Raw genomic sequence first — 26,310 nt, forward strand, 5'->3', positions numbered from 1 at the left:
AAATTTTTTATGATTTTTGTGCAAAATTGAGCATTTTATAACCATTTTTGCTGCAAATTTGTCAAAGTTAAGAAATTAAACCAAAAATGCCATTCCTAGATATTTTTATCTAGTTTAAATATGTATTCTTTTATATACTTTAGACCAACCATTTAGAATTTATGAGGCTCAAAAGTTTCCATAATTCCAGGGTTAATACCACCCTTAATAGCAACTAAAATGTAAATGTGGAAGGGGATACACTTGGGACATGTTATAACTTTTGCTCTAGGTCAATATGTCAAATATGCCAAAACAATATCACAACAAAGTTAACTCACAAAGTGTCCATTTCTGGCAGCCATGTGAACTGGGATATTTAGAGTCTTTTTTTCTCTGGCATTGATAAATCCAGGTCGTAGGTCACGGAAGAACACCACCAGTTTTTGCACTGTGTCAAGTTCACCGATTTTACATGCTTTGAAGAACAAGGCCTCCCACTGGGCAAAGTTACCTGGAAAGACTTGGTACAGGAAGCTGTGCAGGGTAAAATAATACAGACAGAAACTTATTAAAAACCCATTTGGGATGCCATTCTCCTTTCAATCATGTGACTTTAAGTGATTAGTGACCAACACAATTAATTACACAATGGGCTAATCCAATGTATATTTCAATGCAGTCATCCATTTAGGCAACTCCACTTAAAATTCACACTCCCCCTGTGAAAGATTAAGGTCATGTCTTTCATAGGAGGTGTATGGATTTCAAGTAAAGTGTCGGATATGTGCGACATTGTGTGGTTAGACCATTAGGCCTGTAAGATATAAACCCAAACACGTACTGTGGTCTTTGCCATGTTCAATTACTTTAAGTTCACTACTGTATTGTTTTGAAGAAACACAATGAATTTATGCTTAAATGTTAAACATTATTCAATCACCTGTTAGTATCCAGATATTAAAGGAATGATATGATATGATTTTATTGGCACAAAATCGCGGCCCGGAGGACGAATTACATTGTACACAAAGTATAAGCAAAACACAACAATGAGAAAAGCAATATATATATAACAACATAATAAATAAATCTAAACAACAAATGAGGTCAGAACTTAAGGCAGCCAAAAAGAAACAGGATCCACAGCAAAGCAATGCAAGGGATGAACCAGGATTAGGATGGGTTGCTGTTTAGCAGCCTAACAAAGCAAGGAACTGGACTCCTAGCAAACCTGTCAGTACGGGCACGGAGTTGGGAGAGATTGGCATTGTTTCTTAATTGTCTACCATGAGCCTGACCTCTGCTGGGAGGAAGCAACTTGGTGGTCCGATCACACTTGGACAATGTACAAGCAAAGTTAAGGCAATGTTGCTCCCTTATTGTTCACTCTTGATGTGCATTATTTTCCTGTGTTTAATCACATGCAGTTGACTTTGTATTACTTACACTGATCCACTTTTGAGCATTTTGTTCTTGGATGGACTTTCAACAAATATCTGTATAAAGTGAAAAAAAAACAAAACAAGTAAATTAGCATGTTACATCATGCTGTATTAAGTAACAAAGTCATGCAAGTTAACTCCATACTCGTTTGTCATAGAAGAATGTCTCTATCAGATATAATTTTGTACAACCCTTATCAAATTATGATGACCAAGTTATACTTCAAATGATGTCAGTAAAAACACTGACAAATATACATGTACCATATTCTAACCATTAACCGCCCAGGGTGCTTAACAAAGTCATTTTGGGTGGGCGCTTATTTTTTGCATTGTTTAGGCCAATAATATGTAACAAAGGCCCAAACTATTCATCCATCATCATATCAGTGTGTCATATGATTCAGACCATGATTTAGATTTGCAAGGGCAGTTAACAAACTAATAAATATCAGTTTGCTTGTTGTAAAGTCACTGGGTGGGCGCTTATAGGGGCATGGGCGGTTAATGGAATGAATACAGTAGGAATTGAATAAAAAATTAGTTTACAACACACAAAAAACAAATCCTACATTTCACCCTCTTTTTATTATGTTCCTGTTATAAATCAATTCAAACCACAGTTTGCTACCAATATGTATACAATAAATACACCATTCTTAAAGAGGTGTGGTCCCATTTTTCTAGATCTGTTTTCTATCTTAGATTGAAGCCTACCATTAAAACAGTATCTTTCAAAATTTGGAGTTGTATTGCTTCAGCGGTTTAGATATGAGAATTCAAAATGTGTGTAACAATTCCCTTACCTCATACTGTTGATAGTCACTTGGATTAATGTCTACAACATAATGGGTTGGTAAATGCAGCAATTTTCTCATAGTCACTGTAAATTCAAATTAAAAAAAAAGAATTTTGGTCAATAGGCTGCAACAGGATTGACTTTCATTGCATGACTTTGTCAGTCACAATTATTGCTAGCCAGTCCAAACTATTCCTGATTTGCTTTGTTTTTACATGACAAACAATTTGAGGTCATTTTCGTTTGAATCAAAATGTTCTACTTTTTGACCCCCATGTGGCTAAAATAAGTGACCACCCCATCTTTGATCTTTTTGCTTATAACTAAAAAAGTACATTGCAGGCAGGTCAACCTATACTTTTTTTAATACTGGAGATGTGAGCAATACTTTGGTTTTATTGGTTTCTAACCAAATATGAACAAGTTTGAAATTTGATCCCTGTGTTGAACTTTAAAAGACCCTGCTGACCACACCCACCAGAATGTGCCCAGACATATGTTCATTTCCCTACATGGCATGCACAGAGCCGTAGCCAGGTGTGATGCACCCCCCCCCAATTTGCAAAAGTATACAAAAAGTCACCAACTTTAAGAATTTGCGAGCGTAGCAATCCAAAAAATCGGATTTTTAAAGCTTTTTGTTGGTCAAAAAGGTCCAAATTTGGTGAAGAAAGTCCACTTTTCACAAAATTCCACACCCCCTTGGTAAAAAGTCCACTTTTTCAAAATCAGCACCTCCCCCCACAAAAAATCCTGGCTACGGGCCTGCGCATGCACATGGACCATTGCTACAATACATAAAATTTGGGTAACTTTCCAGCTAGGCTGTCCCCTCTGGGCAACTGGTGCATGTCCTACATGTGCATTCAACATACATGAGTGAAGTCATGTACATGCACATCATATGTCTGTTATATGTTGACCTACCACTGGCAAGTGGACAAGTAACCATGATTTATAATTACTTAGTAATTTGTGGTTTTAGCTACAATAATGTCCTGTTTCCAACATAATATGTGCCATACCTTTTGGTGGGCCTTTTCCATGTGTGAAGTCATCTAGAAATTCCCCCGTCTGTAGATCTCTCAGCACCAGCCTCCTGTCAGGTGTCACACTTTCTTTGATCTTGAGAAGATAAAACCCTCCTCCGTTGGTTAAATTCAAGTTGATCACCATCGTCAGACACAAGTCATTTATGGTGACTGATCTCGGCAGTATCATCGTATCAAATCGGTCACGCATTTTCTTGGCAACTATGTCACGTGTCTCAGCTTGGACTTGCTCTACATGTTCCAACCATTGCTGGCAGGCAGCAGTGTCATATTTGGATTTGAGTTTTTGGAGTTCTGTAAAATATGGATAGAAGGAATAAAATACTTTTTGGTACTACTACTACTACAAAAATATTATACAACAGAACTGATAAACAAGAAAAATATAAAAAGGAACAATTCATACAAATGTCCGCTGTCTGATGAAAAACAAACAAGCATCAGAAATGTCTAAGACCTTGTTTACACAGAGCCTGAAGTCTACTTTAGTCAAATTAGAACTTGACTTATTTGTGTGTAAACAGGATCGCTGTGTTTTGAACTTGACTTCTAATGACGACCCAAAACAACTTTTGTCATATTCAAACTCCACTTTTGCAGTGTAAACAAATACACAATAAGAAGACAAGTCCATAATGGTTATTTGAAGCATATGAGCACAAGTCAAATTCACAATTTATTTTTGAAGTTGACTATCATGTAAACATCCCGTAAACAAATATTATTTATGCTACTCCTTGGTCACAATCTGAATTCGATATTGAAATTTTAAAGTCTTTTTGGGAAAAAATGTATATCCTCAATACGAAATGTCAAAATTGTCAAATGAAGGACGGCTTTTAAATTTCGAAAATGTAAAAAATATAATCTTAATAATTTGCCATCAAATTTGTATCACAAATTTTTGTTTTAAATCGAAATTATTTGATATCAGAAGGACATTCCTCTTATTCAGAATGCAATTTGGTGTATCTGATGTGCTCTCAGGTCTCTCAAAAAATATTGTGCAAACATTGCTATCCTATTCCTTAACCCTATTTACAATTTACATGAAGGTAACACCCTTTTTATCATATGTATATTTCTTTCAGAAAGAATTGGAGTCCAACCTTGTGTGTATACATCCATTTCATCTCTGAGTTCTTTGCGTTTTTTGACTTCTGGCAGTGTATCTACTATGGTTGGTATAGTTTCTAGTCCTTGTTTCACAACTCGAATCAGATGCTCAAGCTCTTTCTGTGATACAAAACAATAATCATCATTTTACAATAACAAGGCAGATATAAGAACTAAATGATATCATGGATTCTCTTAACCGGTATAAATTTCATACAAGATGGGAGAAACTACATTTGATTATTGTGTTCAGGTGTCTTACCCATAATGCACCATCATATTTATTTTCTCAATTTTCTTATATGCAATCTCTTCATACTCATGGTACAAGAAGCCAAACTTTCAATTCTCTTGTCATTCCAAAATGGAACATAAATCCTGGTAAAAGAACTGTTTACTACCGATCATCTTATATGCTTGGAATGGACTCCCACACAATATCCATGGAAACTTTCCTTCAATGATTCTTCATAATTTTAAAAACTGTATTTCAGTATTGTGAACAGATTTACTTAACATTTTTTTGATCAATTTCCACAAATTTATAGCTTTAACTTGGTGACTTTTATTTTTCTATTTGATTGCCTAACATGCACAATGTTATTACTGTATAATGTTATTATAGACCTGAAGAACAATGTAAATACTGTATTTATGTAAATTTCACTTTCATGCATTACTTTTAAATCTATGTAAACTTTTGTTATAAAATTGTATGTTGTTAATTGTTACTCAGGTCTCCCTTGGAAATCAGTACTCCTCGACAAACAGAGACGTGACCCTACGTACATTGGTATACCAACATCTGGGAAAAAGGTCTATAATATATAATATACAGCACATCTCTGAAATGATGTTAAAATGGTTCATATGTTGCGTCTTGAGGCAAAGTGGTCAGTGACAAGCTGAACAATGTAATCATCTTATGTTTGTGCTATATAAATGCATACAGCTTTTCTTCTTATTCTGTGATTTTGTATGAAGCATGAGAACTTAAACCAAGTTCCAAGATCCACACTCTACTTACAATTCTGTGTACAACAGCTCTGGCTTGGCGAAGCTTAAATCCGCACATAAAATACACACACATATATGCACATACTGCCTCTGTGTTTGCCTGCAGTAAAAGAAAAAATAACAGTCAAGATATTATGGATTTGTGCTTGACAAACACATTTGTTTGTCTGTTTTTCTTCTTTTTTACACAAATCCATCGTCAGTACAGACATCAGAGGAAGAGGTTGAAATTCACAATTAGAAACGATAGATAAATTGTGACACGATCTGGTCCATGGGGTCAAAGGAGGCATTACTGACAACTGAATTACTATAATTAATACATTTTACAAACATTAGACTACCATATACTGAAAACCAAAGGTCTACCTTACATGGTTCTAAAGTTATGAAGTTTTGTGATATGTATTTTCTTATGTATTTTACCGTTTTACTCCATATTTTTGCCTTAAATTCAATTTCAACTTGGTTTTTTTTGTGTGTGTGCTAGGACAATTATTAATCCTCAAGACTTAGGAAGGGTCTCCAATCAGCAAGTGTGGGGTTGCAAGACTAATCAATATTAACTTTAAGATGGAACATGTCACACAATTTGGCCTGTAGTTGCAAGTAATTTGATTTTAAAGAAACGTGGTTGATGTGTGGTCATAATTATAGTGGTTTGATTTTAAAGAAACATGGTTGATGTGGTCACAAGTAGTTCGATTTTTAAGAAATGTGGTTTGGTTACAAAACAGGTTGAGAGCCAAATCTCAGACCTGTGGATATTTGTTACTCAGCACTCATTCTAATTACTTGTATCCAGTCGTCAATGTAGGTTCTTGTACATTAATGCTTACCTCTGCCAAGTCTTGTGAGTCAACAGGTGTGTCAATACGCATTATCTTCTCATATGTACGTAATGCATGCTTACCTCTGCCAAGTCCTGTGAGTCAACAGGTGTGTTAATACGCATTATCTTCTCATATGTACGTAATGCAAGGTTGATGGTCCAGCGATCATTCAACATCACTTCAGTCGTAAATGTACCTGGTGCAAAGGAGTTGACGAGGGCACACAGAACACGGCTATCTACAAGATCATCGAGAGACTAAAACAAAATTAGTAAGGCATAGCAATCAGAGTCAGCAGTTTACAACATGGCCCAAACCGAACATTTTTCACTATTTTCTTTCATTGTTTTCTATATTTCACAAGATTGATACTCATATCGCCTTGCTAAAAAATGAAAAATATTTTTTACACTAATCAAACCCAATACACAAGAACATGTACATGTATAAACTTGTCTGTAAATAGTAGCCCTCTCCCCACAGCAATGTTACATTCAGAGGAGACTGCATGGCCCCAAAGCCACTTCAAAAGAGAGATGAAAGTCAGGCCTATGTAAACATAGGCATGAACCTACCAGTATACCTCTACATCTGTATTACATTTGGATTATTTGATTCACTCTCCACAACAGGTCCTCTTACATATGCTTGTAAGTCTAGAGTCACATAAATTGCCAATATACTTTTTTTACAACCTATAGTTCTATTCAAGCCATAATCTACGATTTCCGTCAAATGACTTTCACTATTGGATATCATATGAAGTGCTTACCTCAACATTTAATTTGGCACCTTCTCTGGTTGTCTGTGTACAAAGGCAAAATCAAATAGATCACCATGTAACATGTATATGAACTGAATCCACAAATTTAACCCGATTTGTATTGGGCTATTCCATTTAAAATCCACTCTACCCCTGTGGAAGATTTAGCTTAAGTGTTCTACAAAGGGCGTATGAGTTTCAAATAGAATATACAATTGGGTAACTTCTATCTGAAATACTCACTCCAGCTGTGGAAGGTATAGGTAAAGCCATAATACAAGGGGAGTGTGGGTTTCAAACTCTGATTAACTCTGACTAATTGCATTTGAAAAACATACTCCCTCTGTGGAAGATATTTCCAATATCTTCCACAGGGGTAGTGTGGATTTCAACTGGAATAGCCCATTCAGAGAGCTTATAAACAAAAAACCTTTGGTTATCATGTCGTCTTGTATATATTTCATGACATTAGGGTCTGGATTGTTGATGCCTATACTCTGTATAATGGATAATACTGTCATAATTTCTGCAAGTATCTTGGTTCCATGATGGGCTCTAGCACCAGATTGACCTCTCCCGACAGAAGGCACTTGCATGGTATGCATTTTGGAAGCTGGAGCATCTGTGAAGTCCAACAACCACTTGTGTTACAGTATTGCTCCATGGCTACTGACATGGTAAATAAGATCAATGCTCTTGGTAGATTATGTTACAGGATAATGCTGCACATCAAACGCACTGACCATGTTAGCAATGAAAGGATCTATACCATCACCAACACTGTGCCTCTTATCAACTCTGTCAAATCACAACAACTACAATTCCTGGGACATATCCTGAGGATGCAGGAAGATGAACTATACAAAAGATATGCTCTCTGCACCTCATTACATGGTAAAGGAAGACCTGGAAGGCAAAGAACATCCTACTTGTTGTATGTGCAAAAACTGTTGGGGACTTTGACAACTTTTATTCCATTATCACTTTGGCTTCAAATCATCATACATGACTGAATTTCTGCAAGTAGTGTATTCTAACATTCTCTTTACAGATCAATTGCTTGAACATGTAAAACTAATTTCATATATATACATCAGCATTCCTATCTCAATCTAGCAGAATAATGTCTAATGGTCAAAATATAATCAGACATTTTATAAACTTTCAAGAATATTTAACTTACTTCATCACAACCACCAAATATTACATACAGGCTGAGTCAAAAAAGAAGTAAGCTCATGTTTGAGGGGCTGTAACTCGAGATCTGTAAGGAATCTGCTAAAAATGAAAATACCACTGGAAAAAGCAAATTCTAGTTATACTCATTTGAATACAACCACCCATTTTTGTAGCTGCACACGGTTTCACTTCCCAAGTAGGGGCCTACCTATTATATTGATTGGTAAGGCGCGATATTCAAATGTAAAATGTGGCAGCCTGGCAGGTGTGGTTTCGATCAATAATTCCTACATGTTAAAGGGCTCTATTCATATGAATTTTACCTCATTGCACTACATTATGATAAAACGGGCCAAATGACAACATGGCACCACAATTTACCGCACGGGAGCGCACAAAACTAAGAGTCCCACTGAAGTTCAGCATCTTTTTCGTCTCCAATTTCCTACAGATAAGCGGGTTTCATGTAAGGGAGCAGTATATAAGAATGTGAACAAGCTCAATGTGCATGGGACACTAAGAAACAGACAACCGGAAGCTTTAGGCAGACCACAAACTGCTAGATCACAAGTGAACATTGCTAGAGTTAGACATATGCGTTACAGCAAGACCAAAGATCAGCTCAATCCTTTACCCAACATTCCCCAATCAAGCTTCTGCCGGATCGTTCGTAAAGACTTGAATAATTGGTATCCCTACTAACTATAGTACCGCCATGGACTTTGTTGAATATTAATTAAAAGCAAAAGTTGTCTTTTCAACAATAAATCCTGTTACCACTTTGCTGATTCGTCGAAATTGAAATGGATGAAAATCAATGAGCCGTGTGCAGCTACAAAAATGGGGGGTTGTATTCAAATGAGTATAACTTTAGTTTGCTGTGATTGCAACAATTCTTTTCTTTATTTAGACATGTAGAATTTGCTCTTTCCAGTGGTATTTTTATTTTTAGCAGATTCCTTGCAGATCTCGAGTTACAGCCCCTCAAACATGAGTTTACTTCTTTTTGACTCAGCCTGTAGAGTGTATTCTTATTTCCAGTTATTGGTACTAAATTGACCAGTCTATAAAGAGGACAAATACACGCAAGTTGTGTGGAGAAGCAGAGTCTTTCCTGAAGGTGCACGATACATGGTTGCTGTAGAGTTCCTGAGAAACTACATAGTGTTCTTTTCTTTTGGCTCTCGACTTGCTCGGTTAAAAGGCTTATTACTCAGATCCTGTCCAATAAAAACAGATACCTCAACAAGATTTTTTATCTGGTTCATTATGGTAGCTACGAGACTTGGTAGGACCGGTAAAATCACACTTGTAGACATATTTACAGTAAACAATCTTACACTTTAATGCAATACCATACTTCTACATTCCTTTGTCTCTCGAGATCTTGAACTATAGGCAACGTCTTGATTGGTTTAAGCTTACAGGACCTTTTTGGAAAGGTAAAAGAGTGAAGACATTTTTGACCATCTTTACATACAAGTTTCTATGTTGAGAGCGAAACGCCCCATCATGCATTGCATCAATCAAAACATCACCTCCAACCTAAAGCGGCAAATTCAAAAATTACCACAAAAAGATTATGGACATTACAGTTGCAATGTATTGTGTGGCATAAGCGTTGTTGAGATGGTAAAAAAACAAATTCAACGCTTGATTGTAATTTTATTTAAAAGTATTGTTGAATGGCAATGAACAAATGAGCTGTGTAGATTTGTGTATGAGTGATACTTACCACTAGCTGTGTATTCACCATCTCTAGGATGCAGTCATCTGGATCAGGAGTGCGTATACTTTTGTAGTGTCGTTTGAATTTCCTAACAAAATCTTCCCCAGGATATTTGACATATGATATCTTTGGCTCAGGTGATGGTGATGGTTCCTAATAACAGAAATATATATTTCAATTTCAACAACTCTTCCTATACCTTTGTACAGGAGCCAACCGTTGTTAATCCATGATGAATCCACACTTTTACTGGAGTGTATACGCGAACGTGAGCGAGACTACGTGTTACGCGAGAGCGCGTAAAATTCGTCATGCCTGGAACCTTTGTGCGTATGCAAGCTTACAAGTTGAATTCAGTATTTTTCAGGTAGCAGCTAAACATTGCCGTTTATTCTGTAGTTTTATTGCTGATATCAACAGAGAAATCATTGAAGTTTTTGTAAGGCTGAGTGGCAATGATTAACTGACATTCTTCGTGAAATATTATCGTAAATTATACGACCGTTAGCTTCTTTTCGTTGTTGAAAGGGATTCAATCATGTTTCACCATTGTTCATCACCAATTAACAACTCGCGTCCGGCGTGTCTGCGTGGTTTACTTCGCTCGGGCAGCTAAAACTGCCCTCGCGAAGTAAACCACGCAGACGACGCAGACGCATCGTTATTAATCGGTGATGAACAACGGTGAAACATGATTGAATCCCTAAATATTTCAGTATAGCCCTAGCATTCTGGTCATAGTAAGCATTTTACTTTTACTAGGTCCAGAGGCACTTCATGTTGAAAATATTGCGGGTAAAATGACCCAATACAAACTAAATGGAAATGTTTAAGGTGGGCATTTTCTAGGCTTTTTATATCCTGCCCAAAAAGACAGGTAAATACCTGTGAATACAGGTAAATGTCTGTCAGGTATATATCTTTCTTTTAAAAGACATCAGCCTCCATAATTATGACGATAGAGATATACCTTATGACTGGATCCATACTGTGTGATTACAAATAAACAATAATATGACCCATGAATGCAATTTCATCATTCTAGCTGGTAGGATGTCATTAACAGATTTATATTTTCACAGAAATATCTGTAGCAAGTTATTACCATATTTGGCAAGTGGCTTGTTTTTCAGATTCACCATTAGCAATAAACAGTTGATTCTTTTACCAATGCGAAATGTTCCCAAATCACCTTTTCGGTAACTTCCGTACACTTTTGCGATTTAACACTACATAAGTCATGCTGATGAACACATTGCTTCTAATTTAGCTATGTTGGCAGCTGACAATGTAATTGGCTTGCTATCCTCTTTGAAGCACAGTATATATATGGTTCCTTTAACTATACAATGGGGAGAGCATAAGCGTGAATACCTACAGGCGAGGCTGCTTCTGCCACCATTGATGCTCCTCCAAATCCAGCCAGCAAAGACTTGGTATATTTGACTTTTCTCCTTTTCTTCTTCTCGGGAGGAGCTTGTGGAGTCCACTGTACAAGCATTTAAACAAGATAAAGAGATAAATGCAGTTTTACAATATTGTTTTACAACTGTTTAATTAAAATTTAATTAATTGCTTTTAAGACTGATAAAATAGCTTTAAATGTCTGTATTTCCCTATATTTTCATAATCCATTAGTAACTCAATGTTGCCCAAAATGTCAGTTTCCAACACTAACCCCCTGGATTGAAATATCATCATTTGTGTCTGTCAGCTGCTACATTATACAGAGCTCCCACTGACTTCCAATTTTCAGTCTTTTCCATATTCTAGACTAATAAATGTGATTACATACTTGTCTGCCATTGGTATGCAAGTGCAACCATCCAATCTTGCTTCCCATCCATATGTATAACAGTGTGTATTACACAATCTCTCACTTTTACAAAGTTTCTATTCTCACGTTCTCTTTAGGGGGTACTACACCCCTGGCCAATTTTGTGCCTATTTTTGCATTTTTCTCAAAAATTATAGTACATTGGTGACAAGTAAGATATGTATATTATAGGGGCAAGGACTACAACTACTGTACTGAAAATTCAGCAACTCAAAGCAAATAGTTATTGATTTATTGATCAAAGATTCGTTTTTCCTCATTTTTGACTGTAACTCCACAACTGTTGTCTGTGCTGAAATAAAATTTCCAGTGCAGTAGTTGTAGTCCTTGCCCCTATAATATACATATCTTACTTGTCCCCAATGCGCTATAATTTTGAGAAAAATGCAAAATGGGCACAAAATTGGGCAGGGTGTAATACTCTACATAAAAAAAAAATTCCATAACTTTTGAATTTTCCTGAATTTCCATGATCAAGAATTTCCATGTTTGCAAATGTTTACAAATGTGTATATTTTTCGGAGTCTATGGGGACTGTTATACTTACTTCAAATGGGACTTGACTAAGTATCTCGTCATCTGTATGCATAAGATACTCCATTCGTTGCCATGTAAACCGGATGTCATGGGCCACAAGTCGCCACAGCAAATCAAATAGCTGTAAAAACAATCACACACGGCTCAAAATAAAATCAAGCTAAAAAATGTTATCAAACACCATCACAAAATTTGGGTAGATTTTGAGGTACTGTAGCTAGTGAGTAGGAGTAGGTAAATGCATACTTGGGTAAATGCATACTTGACACGGGTCCTGTTAGCCATAGTTCACTGGTTCACAAAATTTTGGCATTTAATTACTGGATGTTAATGCGAACTGATGTTGCCTGCTCCATCATTAAAATATAATGATGCAAAGAAAATTACAACATTTAAAACTAGGCAACTAGCTAGAAGCATTATTCTTACAGAAACAGGGTGTTTTAACTCAAATTATGCACATTTTGCAATCTATTCTAGGCACACTACAATATGCAACCATTCACCTCAAAGAGGCTGTTGGCCATTTCACTTTTTGAGATATTGGACACGAAAATTCTTCTCAAAATAAGATTGACAATGATATATTACATACCATTGTATGCCAGGTAGTAAACAATCAGTAAAATAGTTGAGAAATTCTTGTTTTTTGAGAGGTTTAATGGGCCATAATTCAAAACAAGCTCTTCTGACATTACAGCCTATTCATGGTGGATGACCACATTTGCAGAGTGATTTGTAAGTGGCCTGAAGTGTGTGATATCAGGCTAAAAATAAATAAAAGTGCAGAAATGTGGAGTAACAAATATATATATATATGCATATATGTGACACCATCTGATCTTATGAAAACTGACTCATTATCATCAACAACCACTATTGCTGAAATCCCAAGCATGCTTGCAGGATCCTAGCTAGGATTTATGTGCCCATCATTTTCACCACAATTAAGAGCGTGTCCAAAATTTGACCCTGAAAACACAAACCAGACCATTGATTTATTAGTCTGATCTTGTTTTGAGTTCACAGAACCTATAGCATTATTTTTAAATACATGCCAACTACATAGTGTATATTTTGTTTGTAGCACACAATTGCTGCCTTTGGTTTTATGAAAGCATGTCACATTTGATAATCAGTAAAGCTATCTTCACCTGTCCAAAAGCTAATATGTGACATGATCAAGGGGAATGAGTCACATGACGGCCCTGGTCGAAATGAGTTTTACACATGTTTCTACAAAGGGCTGAAAACCCCATGTTGATACGACTTTTCTTTCTGAAGTTACGCCAATTTATCAATCGCTGAAAACAATATAAAACTTTCTTTGCCAATATCTCAAAATCAATATTAGCGACATCCGACTCATTTCCCTTGATCGTGTCACATATATCATACATTATTGTAGAATTCTTAGTAGATATGATTGAAACCTAGTGATGGACAAGAAACATTGAAATCATACAGTTAGCCTTATTTGAAGTACCAAATGAATAATATACAAATATTTACTGCTCTAAATTCGGGATCTGGTGGAATCTATTGGTCCCCGAGGTGAACTGGAGACTGTGAGCCTACTATTTCCCTCGACCTGCCAGGTCGAGGGAAATAGTAGGCTCACAGTCTCCAGTTCACCTCGGGGACCAATAGATTCCACCAGATCCTGAATTTAGAGCAGTAAATATTTGTTTTATATCCTTCATTAATAATATTCTTTGTTCATTAATTGGTTAAAATATTAAGGCCTTTATCATAGACATAGGCCTAGGCATAAATGTAGGCTAAGCCCTAGCATAGTCAAGGCTAGGCTAGGCTTGCCGTGCTTTGTTTTGATTGATACATGTAGGCCTACATGCACAAAGCACACACACAATTGAGTGGCTATAAAGCTTACCGTTGTAATGTTGTAACCTCTACAATACCGCAGTGAAACAAGTAACCATGTTCTCTGTTATTTCGCCGTCAATATTAAGATATTGTTCCTGATGTAACTCAGACTATGTCATGAAACTGCCGTATTTTAGCTACACTTCCGTGCTGCTGCTTGTGTGCTTCGCAAGACAACATGACTTGCTACACATTAATATCCCTGAACCGGTAGCGATATCCAGCGTATGTGGCGAGTTGCACCGACCACTATGAACTGCGACGCGGCTATGAGGTCATACGCGCTCAGAGGGAGTATAGCAAAAAATATATCCCAGGGAAATAGTCGGCTTTTTGACTGCTTTGCAAAATAGCAAAATAGCAAAACTATTTTTGGTCACATGATACTCATTTAACCAATTAATGAAAGAGAATATATTAATGAAGGATATAATATATAGTACTCACAGCTCAGAAGTAATTCTTGTGTTATCACCGGTCAAAAATGAAATAACAAACATCAATATATTTATTTTGAAAATATACCTGATAATTTACATTGTACTTTATGGTCATTTTCACGGTAAAGGGTGTAACTTTGGATTTTTAACATTTTGATCCGTAGTTTTCTAATAAAGCCACAGAATTCCATAATTTTTGGCCACATAAGTCATCTAGTTAGCAGCTACCTTGGGTAGCATAATCATCTTCAGGAGTTACTGCATTCAGTTTTAGCAGGCTTAAATGTACCTAATATTGCCATTTTGAAGAACTATAAAAACAGTAACATTTTTGTAAAACCCTGTGTTTTCTTCAGTTAGTTCATGGATAATTTTTCTTATCCTGAAAGTACGGTCATATGTTCAGTAAACACTGCCACATTAGATTTCATTGTGAACAGCCCTGTATTTTTGAGAACCGGACTTGAGATTTGTCGTTTGGAGGCTTCATTTTCCGTTAACAATTGTTAACAAACTTTGTGGGTATAGCTTTGGTTCGTAATTCTTGGTTATTTCTTCACTTCTTCTTGATTCATAACAGTTGATATCTTAACTTGAAATGGGTAACAAAAATTAGTCGATTTGCAAGCTTTCAAAATTTTTATAAAATCTTGACTTCAAAGAGCCGTTTTTCCGTTAACTTTTTTGAAGCTTCCGAAACAAACTGTTCACCAAGCTTGGGCAAATATAAATAAAAGAGCTCATCCAATCTATTTATCAAAATGTAGCAAAGTAGATCTTCAAATCACTTCTTTTTAAATTGTGGAGATATATATCACCGTTTGAAAATGGGACCCAATACAAACTTTCCGTTAACAATTGAAGCCTCCGAAACAAATGAAGCCTCCGAAACAACAATAAGACTAATTATCATCTGTGCATATCTAAATTGGTGTGTTTCATACTGATATCTGCATTGTAATTGTTACTTGATATGTGCAGAATGTCATAAATTAAAAAAAATGTTGATGTTATGGTTAATGTTTGAAAAATATACTGATACCCAAAAAGCCTGTTTCGGAGGCTTCACATGCAAAAAACACCATACAAATGGGTGAAAAAGTTAACATGCTATAAATCTACAATATCTGCCACATAGAATCATTGATTCAATACACACAAGAAAATAACAGCTTAGATGATCCCAACAGTGTTGTTTTCAAAAAATACTTCTGCAATGTTTAACCATTGTTAACATGAAGCCTCGAAACAAAAAAAATGACTTGCTGTGATAATTTAATTTTTGTCACAACTGAAATTCAATACTTAGAAGCAAAGCATGAAAATTGGTAATTGTGATATTTTTTACCTATTTTTCATGTCAACTTGTAGTAGTTAGCCAAATATTTTACTTTTATGATCACCTGTGTTGTTAACTGAAGCCTCCGAAACACAAATCGCTTGAATTGCCAATTCTAAAAATAACTCCAATTTCTGTGAAACTTGGCTGGGAGGTTCCTTTCATCAAGTAGTATTTGTACATGAAGTTAGACATTCAAATTATTTTAGAAACCCAATTAAAACTTAAAAAATATGTTTAAGATTGGGAAATTTCCATTGCAAATGACCCTTGATGTTAAAAATTTTCAAAATTGCAATTACAAACATAGCAAAACATGGTATAAAATTTAACTTATATCTGTTGACTTACTTTGGAATGGGATTTCACATGTATTCCAGCTTTCATGTCATAATTTTCTGAGCTTATGTAAAATACATTTTTCTTAGATTTTAACCAAAATGTTATGGAAATGTCGAATTTTTTATCAGAAATCAAAAGGTTTAAGCCTTGAAACATTATTTTACTGGAATTTGAGTTGCTTCTATGCATGATTACAGTAAACAGAAACATATTTAAGTGGTTTGAAATTTTGACCCAAAAAATCAAAAGTTACACCCTTTACTGTGAAAATGACCTTATACTTAAATTAGAGGTTAATGACAGTTTTGAGGTATTGTGAAAAATCTAAAGATTTTACTTTGGAACCAAGGAATATCCTGGGTGCAGTTATTCCGATATTGACTTAGCTGTTGTCTAGGACCACCAACACAGCTATGGCATGACCCCTTAATGAAGGATACTCCTCATTCATAACTATCACTCTTTAATTCTGTCTCTGTCACATTTTCTTCTTTTAAATTTGAAAAAACTAAATACAATTTTTATCTTTCATTTTCCCTGTGCTAAGTATAGGACAACACCATACCATTTGGATAGTTCAATTTCCCATGCTTGTTGGGATGATGGTTGGCATATCTAAGATTCTACTTACATGGTCAGCATGTCTCATAGCAAACAAACGGCAATCAACAAATACATCTTCTGGGATCACATCACTGCAAAATCAAATTAATAACATACATATAAATGCACATCAGCAATGGCTATTCCAGTTGAAAGCCATGGCCCAGCTATGGAAGACATGAACACACTATGTGTGAATTTGAAATGGTGTTATCAGAATTGGTGATTCCATTTGAAATCTACACTCCCTGTGTGAGAGGTTAAGGATGTCTTCCATAAGGGTATATAGATTTCAACTGGAATAGCCCAATTTGCATATAAATTTATTTTTCACCATTTTTTCTTTCTTTATAATTTTACTAACTTGAAATTGTCACTTATACACACAATAGTTTTTCAATTTTCATTTTTTTTTAATTTCGTGCATTTTGAAAGCTCTAAATTTATTTCACATTCAAAATGTGCATATGTGTCATGATCAAGGGGAATGAGTCACATGTCGGCAATTTTCAATTAGAAGTTTTTTACATCATTTTCTGGCAGTTTATGAATGCTACATTTTGATGCAAACCCCATCAAAATCGGACGTCTGGTTACAGAGTTATGAGCAATTTATCAATGGCTGAAAACAAAATAAAACAAAGAATTTGAACACTGTTTTTGCCAATATCGCAAAAACAATATTACTATTAGCAACATCCGACTCATTCTTCTTGATCATGTCACATATTACCTTCCTAATAATTGAACCTACATTTGCATTTTAATAATTGATTGTAAATTTTTGTTGAATACCTTAGTAAAACTCACCTTTCTTTAAGTTCTTTTACAATCCATTCCACTCTGGTGGTTTTCTGTACTTGAGTCAAACCATCAAAACTTTGTAGTTTTTTGTTGTCAATGCCAGTCATACCTGAAATGCAGATACAATTATGGACATGTGTAATGCATAATAATTATGTAATCTGTTATCTGTGAATTCCACCTGCGGGAAGGAGAGAAAAAGTGCATGCATAGTGAACTTTCCTTGTGCAGTTGCGAAACGCACTCCCACTATCATGTGTTACATTTCCAACATGAAATACCAACTTACTTCATGTTAAAAAGCAACCCTAGTCACTGACCATCCTTTATAAAGGAAACCTTTTACTGACCCCTCTTTCTTGGGCACCCTTTTCATTTACACCATAAAAGGGACCCTTTTCACTGATCTACCATAAAAAGTACCCTTTTCACTGATCTACCATAAAAGGACCCTTTTTACTGATCTACCATAAAAGGACCCTTTTTACTGATCTACCATAAAAAGAACCCTTTTCACTGATCTACCATAAAAAGGACCCCTTTCACTGATCTACCATAAAAAGGACCCTTTTCATTGATCTACCATAAAAAGGACCCTTTTCACTGATCTACCATAAAAAGGACCCTTTTCACTGATCTACCATAAAAATCCTTTTCATTGATCTACCATAAAAAAGGACCCTTTTCACTGATCTACCATAAAAATCCTTTTCATTGATCTACCATAAAAAAGGACCCTTTTTACTGATCTACCATAAAAAGAACCCTTTTCACTGATCTACCATAAAAAGGGACCCCTTTCACTGATCTACCATAAAAACGACCCTTTTCATTGATCTACCATAAAAAAGGACCCTTTTCTCTGATCTACCATAAAAAGGACCCTTTTCACTGATCTACCATAAAAAGGACCATTTTCACTGATCTACCAGACCCTTTTCACTGATCTACCATAGAAAGAGACCCCTTTCACTGATCTACCATAAAAAGGGACCCTTTTCACTGATCTACCATAAAAGGACCCTTTTCACTGCTCTACCATAAAAGGACCCTTTTCACTGATCGACCATAAAAAAGGACCCTTTTCACTGATCTACCATAAAAAAGGACCCTTTTCACTGATCTACCATAAAAAGAGACCCTTTTCACTGATCTACCATAAAAAGGACCCTTTTCACTGATCTACCATAAAAAGGGATCCTTTTCACTAATCTACCGTAAAAAGAGACCCTTTTCACTGATCTACCATAAAAAGGACCCTTTTCACTGATCTACCATAAAGAGAGACCCTTTTCACTGATCTACCATAAAAAGGGACCCTTTTCACTGATCTACCATAAAAAGGACCCTTTTCACTGATCTACCATAAAAAGAGACCTTTTTCACTTATCTACCATAAAAAAAGGACCCCTTTCACTGATCTACCATAAAAAAGGATCCTTTCACTGATCTACCATAAAAAAGGATCCTTTTCACTGATCTACCATAAAAAGAGACCTTTTTCACTGATCTACCATAAAAAGGGACCCTTTCACTGATCTACCATAAAAAAGGACCCTTTTCACTGATCTACCATAAAAAGGACCCTTTCACTGATCTACCATAAAAAGAGACCCTTTTCACTGATCTACCATAAAGAGACCCTTTTCACTGATCTACATTAAAAAGGACCCTTTTCACTGATCTACCATAAAAAGAGACCCTTTTCACTGATCTACCATAAAAAGGGATCCTTTTCACTAATCTACCATAAAAAGAGACCCTTTTCACTGATCTACATTAAAAAGGACCCTTTTTACTGATCTACCATAAAAAGAGACCTTTTTCACTGATCTACCATAAAAAGGGACTCTTTCACTGATCTACCATAAAAAGGACCCTTTTCACTGATCTACCATAAAAGGACCCTTTTCACTGATCTACCATAAAAGGACCCTTTTCACTGATCTACCATAAAAAGGACCATTTTCACTGATCTACCAGACCCTTTTCACTGATCTACCATAGAAAGAGACCCCTTTCACTGATCTACCATAAAAAGGGATCCTTTTCACTGATCTACCATAAAAAGGACCCTTTTCACTGCTCTACCATAAAAAGGACCCTTTTCACTGATCTACAATAAAAAAAGGACCCTTTTCACTGATCTACCATAAAAAGGACCCTTTTCACTGATCTACCATAAAAAGAGACCCTTTTCACTGATCTACCATAAAAAGGACCCTTTTCACTGATCTACCATAAAAGGATCCTTTTCACTAATCTACCGTAAAAGAGACCCTTTTCACTGATCTACCATAAAAAGGACCCTTTTCACTGATCTACCATAAAGAGAGACCCTTTTCACTGATCTACCATAAAAAGGGATCCTTTTCACTGATCTACCATAAAAAGGACCCTTTTCACTGATCTACCATAAAAAGAGACCCCTTTCACTTATCTACCATAAAAAGGACCCCTTTCACTGATCTACCATAAAAAAGGATCCTTTCACTGATCTACCATAAAAAAAGGATCCTTTTCACTGATCTACCATAAAAGAGACCTTTTTCACTGATCTACCATAAAAAGGGACCCTTTCACTGATCTACCATAAAAAAGGACCCTTTTCACTGATCTACCATAAAAAGGACCCTTTCACTGATCTACCATAAAAAGAGACCCTTTTCACTGATCTACCATAAAAAGAGACCCTTTTCACTGATCTACATTAAAAAGGACCATTTTCACTGATCTACCATAAAAAGAGACCCTTTTCACTAATCTACCATAAAAAGGGATCCTTTTCACTAATCTACCATAAAAAGAGACCCTTTTCACTGATCTACATTAAAACCCTTTTCACTGATCTACCATAAAAAGAGACCTTTTTCACTGATCTACCATAAAAAGGGACTCTTTCACTGATCTACCATAAAAAAGGACCCTTTTCACTGATCTACCATAAAAAGGACCCTTTTCACTGATCTACCATAAAAAGGACCCTTTTCACTGATCTACCATAAAAAGAGACCTTTTCACTGATCTACCATAAAAAGAGACCTTTTTCACTGATCTACCATAAAAAGGACCCTTTTCACTGATCTACCATAAAAAGGACCCTTTTCACTGATCTACCATAAAAAGGACCCTTTTCACTGATCTACCATAAAAAGGACCCTTTTCACTGATCTACCATAAAAAGGGCCCTTTTCGCTGATCTACCATAAAAAGGACCCTTTTCACTGATCTACCATAAAAAGGACCCCTTTCACTGATCTACCATAAAAAGGACCCTTTTCACTGATCTACCATAAAAAGGACCCTTTTCACTGATCTACCATAAAAGGGACCCTTTTCACTGATCTACCATAAAAAGGGACCTTTCACTGATCCACCATAAAAAAGGATCCTTTTCACTGATCTACCATAAAAGAGACCTTTTTCACTGATCTACCATAAAAGGACCCTTTCACTGATCTACCATAAAAAAGGACCCTTTTCACTGATCTACCATAAAAAGAGACCATTTTCACTGATCTACCATAAAAAGAGACCATTTTCACTGATCTACATTAAAAAGGACCCTTTTCACTGATCTACCATAAAAGAGACCCTTTTCACTGATCTACCATAAAAAGAGACCCTTTTCACTGATCTACCATAAAAAGACCATTTTCACTGATCTACCATAAAAAGAGACCCTTTTCACTGATCTACCATAAAAAGAGACCCTTTTCACTGATCTACCATAAAAAGAGACCATTTTCACTGATCTAGTATGAATTGCCTGGATTCCACTATCATGCAAAATCATTAGTTTCCCAGAGAATCTTTGCGTGAATCGATTCAACGAATCGCGTTGGATCTCCAAGATGAAGATCTCACTTACTTTGCAAAAGGATCTTGAGATTGGTTCCCTTGAGAAGATCCATGACAACATTGTTGAGAAGCATATTGTATGGTTTCAGTCTGATGTTCACCCATGCTGTAAAACCATTCACTTTGGTTCTCAACGACATGATGAATGATGGTCAACTGATGATGCTTATAGATTTTTGCTATCTACAGAAAATAGAAAGAAAACAAATAGATCTAACATCAGTGTCATTTCAACTTCAAGCATGCTTTATTTTGATGACAATTAAAATGCATGTGGTATGCAAGAATCTTAACAACAGAATACAAACTTATTCAAATTTGATGAAGGAAAAAACACACCAAAACACATGACCTTATTTATTTCAGATTTTGGGGTCAGTCGATTATATCGATCAAAGGCAAGTCGTCAAGTGGTGATAACAGCCCTGGAATTAATATTTTTTTTGTAAAATTGCCCCTATACTTATCAAGCACAGCGGGGGTGGGGGGGGGGGGGTTCATATACGTTCATGTGTTGTTATCCTCAAGTAGGTCCTCAAATTTCACACCCTAAACACTGATCTGGAAGTGGAACATGTAAAAATACCAACCCTAATCACTGACCTTCTTGTGAAAAAGGGACCCTTTTCACTGACCAATAATATTTAGGCACCCTTTTCACTGACCTCCATCAAAAGGTCCCGGGGGGGGGGGGGGCCCTCGAATGGTGACGGGGGGATCAGGCGTGTCCGTAAATTCACGTAAAAAGGGTATTTTTTCAGACTAGGGCACGTTACGTGCGTAACGCGAATAGGGTATCAAATTCATGTAAAATTGGTGTAAAAGGGTATGTTTTGGAGCTCTTACGTACTTAGGGTAGTTTTGCCAACTGGACTCAATTCTTTCGATGCTAGGTACTCATATCCCATACCAAACTGGCAAAAATATACATCATTTTTCTCCCGACTTTCGTTGATGCATGCACATTAAAAAATGATTTAATAGGCCTACAACAAGATGGTTTCCGAAATAATTTTCTCCTGACTTGCGCATCACATTAATATTTTTAATAACCATCTAATACTATGTCTTCTGAAGATATTCAGTTAACTATTTAGCTCTATTGGTGCAAAATAATAAGCCTACATGTACAAGCTAGATGGTTTCCTACTGCGTTATTCTCCCGACTTTCGCATGATGCATGCAGATTTAAAAATTATACGCCTAGGCCTACAAGATGGTTTCCGAAATAATGTCCTTCCGACTTGCTGATTTTTCATACACATTAATATTTTACTTAACCATCTAATGCTATGTCTTCTGAAGGTATTTATTTAACTATTTAGCTCTATTGGTGCAAAACAATAAGCCTACAAGATGGTTTCGGACTTTGTTTTTCTCCTGACTTTCGCATGATGCATGCACATTAAAAAAATACTATATAGGCCTACAAGATTGTTTCCGAAATGATTTTCTTCCAACTTGCCGATTTTTCATGCACATATATTTTTATTAACTATCTAACTGCTGCACATGCTTTGTGTTCTGAAGTTATTTGGTTAACTATTTGTCCAAAAGAATAAGCCTACAAGATGGTTTCTCATGACTTTTTCATGGTGCACGCACTGGCACATTAATATATTTTCTTTAACCATGCATAGACAACTGCTATCATAGTATTCTAATTGACATTGATACTATTTTAATGTTTTAATAATGTATTGATCAATGATTTTCTGAAATTAGTGGGTTGCCAGTCCTATTCATTTAAATTAATAATTGATAAATACCAAAAAAACACGTTTGACCACTTTACTGATGTCCTATTAACTCCAAATTCAAAACCTGGTTGTTTGTTTTTTCGGCATTCAGCCAGTTGCCAAATTGATTAAATTAATAAATTTAGGACTTATTTTTTTAGGGATTTTGCCAACTCAAATTTAGGGAATTTTGAGAAAACATAGTTGTGCATCCTTACACTTGTTTTAATGGAGGCTACTACTAGTACTAGGTAAGCTCTGTGAATAAGTGAATTGTGATTAAACAGCAAGCTCTTGGAAACCTTATTTCTCTGTCGAACGGCGGAGCTCTGTCCAATTTTTTCAGGAAAGCTTTATTTTAAAGAGCTCTATCTCTTGATACAGTTCATATGTACGTAGGAGGCTCAGTTTTCAAGTTATGAGCCTTTGAAAGTTGACACTTTTACATTCAACAACATTAAGCCTTTCATAACATGCATTTACTAGTATTTAATAAAAGAAGCAAAAATAAGCTTCTGTGTACTTCAAATAAACAAAAATCCATACACCTCACCATTTCCAAAATTGACCAAGGCAACAGCTTCTTATTTATTTTATGGTTAAAAGTAGGCCTACCTGTTTCTGAGTGTTGTTTAGGGGTAATAATTGCATCAATTGGTTATACACATGTCACTTGTATGACCCACCCCATGACCCCCGGGGGTGGTGAGTCACTTTACAAAGGTGGGTCGGATTTAACTATACCATGACCCACATGTGCGTCTAAACAATGACGGACATTTGCCGACAACGACTGAGCCCCTCGTCAAAATTGTGACGCACATGTTAAGGATTATGACTGTCCTCATGACGCAAATTTGACTCACCATTTAGGTATTTTGACTGACACTGATGCACCTAACCATTGACGCACCTACATGTAGGTAAAGTGACTGACACTGACGCACCCCTGGGGTATGTTGTGACTTTTATATTGAGTAAATGACCATACCCTGTGTCACTAATTGGTTGGTAAATGACCCAACCATGACGCACATCCCCCGGGGTCCTAGGGTGGGTCATACAAGTGACATGTGTATTAGGGTTAAGAAAAGACAACTATACTTGTTTAGGGTAGTAAATCACGCTACTTATACTTGTTTAGGGGTGCAAATTTCAGTCTCAGCAATACTTGTTTAGGGTGCTTTTTGTGAGTCCACGGACGCGCCTGATACCCCCCTTCACCATTACAGTGGCACCCCCGGGCAAAAGGTACACTTTTCACTGACCAACCATAAAAAGGTATAGGCTATCCTTTTCACTGTCAGACCTATCAGTATCACCAGGCCCGTAGCCAGGGGGGGTTCGAGGGGTTCGATCGAACCCCCTAAAATTTTGACACAAAAAAGGAGAATATGGGAAATGTGGTTGAAATGGCCATTTTAGCACAAAAATTGTTATTTTTCTCGCGCTTCGCGCGAATTTTCCTATTAATTTTAGGCTCAGATTAGCGGGACGATTTGAAAAATCCCCCGACGCCCAGTTTATGTAGGTCTATGACTTAATTTAATGCTATAAATACAGCAGAGTCATTATTTGCCTCTCATCTCATCTCAGATTTGAAGAAGTTAAAAAAAATTATTTGGTGTGCAAAAAAACGATAACCGAGAAAGCTTAGTTCAGAGATGAAGGGAGTGATATAACATAGGAAAATAAGATAATTGATAATATTTGTGATGAAATAACGCACCTGATTAGCAATTTTTTCTTGTTTTTTTCGAGCTAAATTGCCTCTTTGCTATAATATATCCATATAGGGATGGCTACGGGCCTGTATCACCCATATGTATTGCCATAAGGCAAAAAAAAAGAAGAAAGGATCTAGTCTGTCTTAGTCAAGTCTTGATTTTTGCAGGGTATGTTATAGTTTAATAATTAAGTACAATTGTTATACTGAGGGTGTCCAGCGGTCCTGATCCTCAGCAAATTGTTACAATATGGCTTTAATTGAATCAATTTGAAATTTTTATGCTTGTCGCTAACATGGACGGCAGCTATGGCTGAAAAATTGAAAATACTTGTACACGGGTCCGTCGGCGACGGCTTAAAGTGCCCTAGCCTCCGAAGCACTAAGTCTAAGCAAGTAGAGTGAAGTGCCCTTGCTCAAGTCAAGATTCAAAGGGCACAAAGAGCCAGCCGTGCTCAGACGGACCTCAGATTTTGAACCCTCGACCCTTGGATTCACAGTCCAACGCCTAGGCTTATAGTTAACCGCTCAGCCACGCTCCCCCCCCCCCACAGACATGTGTGACCGACTGTGGAACGGAGCCGGAAAGCGGAGGCCTGGGCCCTGGCCTGCGGCCATGGGTGGAAGAGGGGAGTCATAAAAATGTTCAACCCAAGATTGGATGAGCATGAGGGTGGTTGTAATTTTTTTGCCATGGTTGGTGTGGGGGGGGACAAGCGGCTACGGGACGACAGGTAACCTTGTCAATCAAAGCACTCAGCTATTGTTCTCTCTCTGTGCCTGTGACCGTTATCCATTCAATGACATCGATCGGAAGTCGGGTCACGATGCTGGGCCGACTATGAAGAAATAGTTGGAGGGAAAAAAAAAAAAAAAGAAAAGAAACAAGAAAGAAAGAAGAGAAATAAAATGATGAATAAATATATATATATATATATATATAATTAATTGTAAAAAAATAATAATAAATCAATTTAATTAATTCACAATTAAAGAGAAAATAAACATTTAAAGTAGAATTATGTATATATAGGCCCGCCCTAATGCTTGTACAAATCTCAAATCAAAATTGAAATAAAACAAACACAAAATAAAATTACATAAAATAAAATAAAATAAAATAAGCTGATATATATCATAATAGTAGGCCCCTATAGGCCTATAGTATTATAATAGGTTAAGAAGTAAAAATATTACAGGCCTACTTATAATAAAGTAAGTAATTGTGTCTTATAAAGAAAAACTGTATGGTCAAAGTTAAAATAGGCCAAGAATAAAAAAGG

General features: G+C 36.2%; 1 protein-coding gene across 1 annotated transcript in view; it reads right to left on the reverse strand.

Annotated features, from left to right (window-relative positions):
• The window catches only part of LOC140168430 (uncharacterized), a 48,810-nt gene that overhangs the window by 21,623 nt on the left and 877 nt on the right, over window positions 1-26,310 (reverse strand). The window contains exons 2-15 of the mRNA XM_072191822.1: window positions 21,573-21,745; window positions 17,708-17,810; window positions 16,926-16,989; window positions 12,297-12,407; window positions 11,291-11,401; window positions 9,919-10,065; window positions 7,014-7,046; window positions 6,322-6,498; window positions 5,419-5,508; window positions 4,385-4,511; window positions 3,249-3,569; window positions 2,231-2,307; window positions 1,429-1,478; window positions 321-516 (exon numbers count right to left, since the gene is read on the reverse strand). Coding sequence (XP_072047923.1) covers window positions 321-516; window positions 1,429-1,478; window positions 2,231-2,307; window positions 3,249-3,569; window positions 4,385-4,511; window positions 5,419-5,508; window positions 6,322-6,498; window positions 7,014-7,046; window positions 9,919-10,065; window positions 11,291-11,401; window positions 12,297-12,407; window positions 16,926-16,989; window positions 17,708-17,810; window positions 21,573-21,702 — 1,737 coding nt within the window. The 5' untranslated portion in view covers window positions 21,703-21,745. The remainder of the gene's footprint in view (window positions 1-320; window positions 517-1,428; window positions 1,479-2,230; window positions 2,308-3,248; window positions 3,570-4,384; window positions 4,512-5,418; window positions 5,509-6,321; window positions 6,499-7,013; window positions 7,047-9,918; window positions 10,066-11,290; window positions 11,402-12,296; window positions 12,408-16,925; window positions 16,990-17,707; window positions 17,811-21,572; window positions 21,746-26,310) is intronic.

Source organism: Amphiura filiformis, chromosome 13 (assembly GCF_039555335.1).
Source record: "Amphiura filiformis chromosome 13, Afil_fr2py, whole genome shotgun sequence".
NCBI classification, from domain to species: Eukaryota; Metazoa; Echinodermata; class Ophiuroidea; order Amphilepidida; family Amphiuridae; genus Amphiura; species Amphiura filiformis.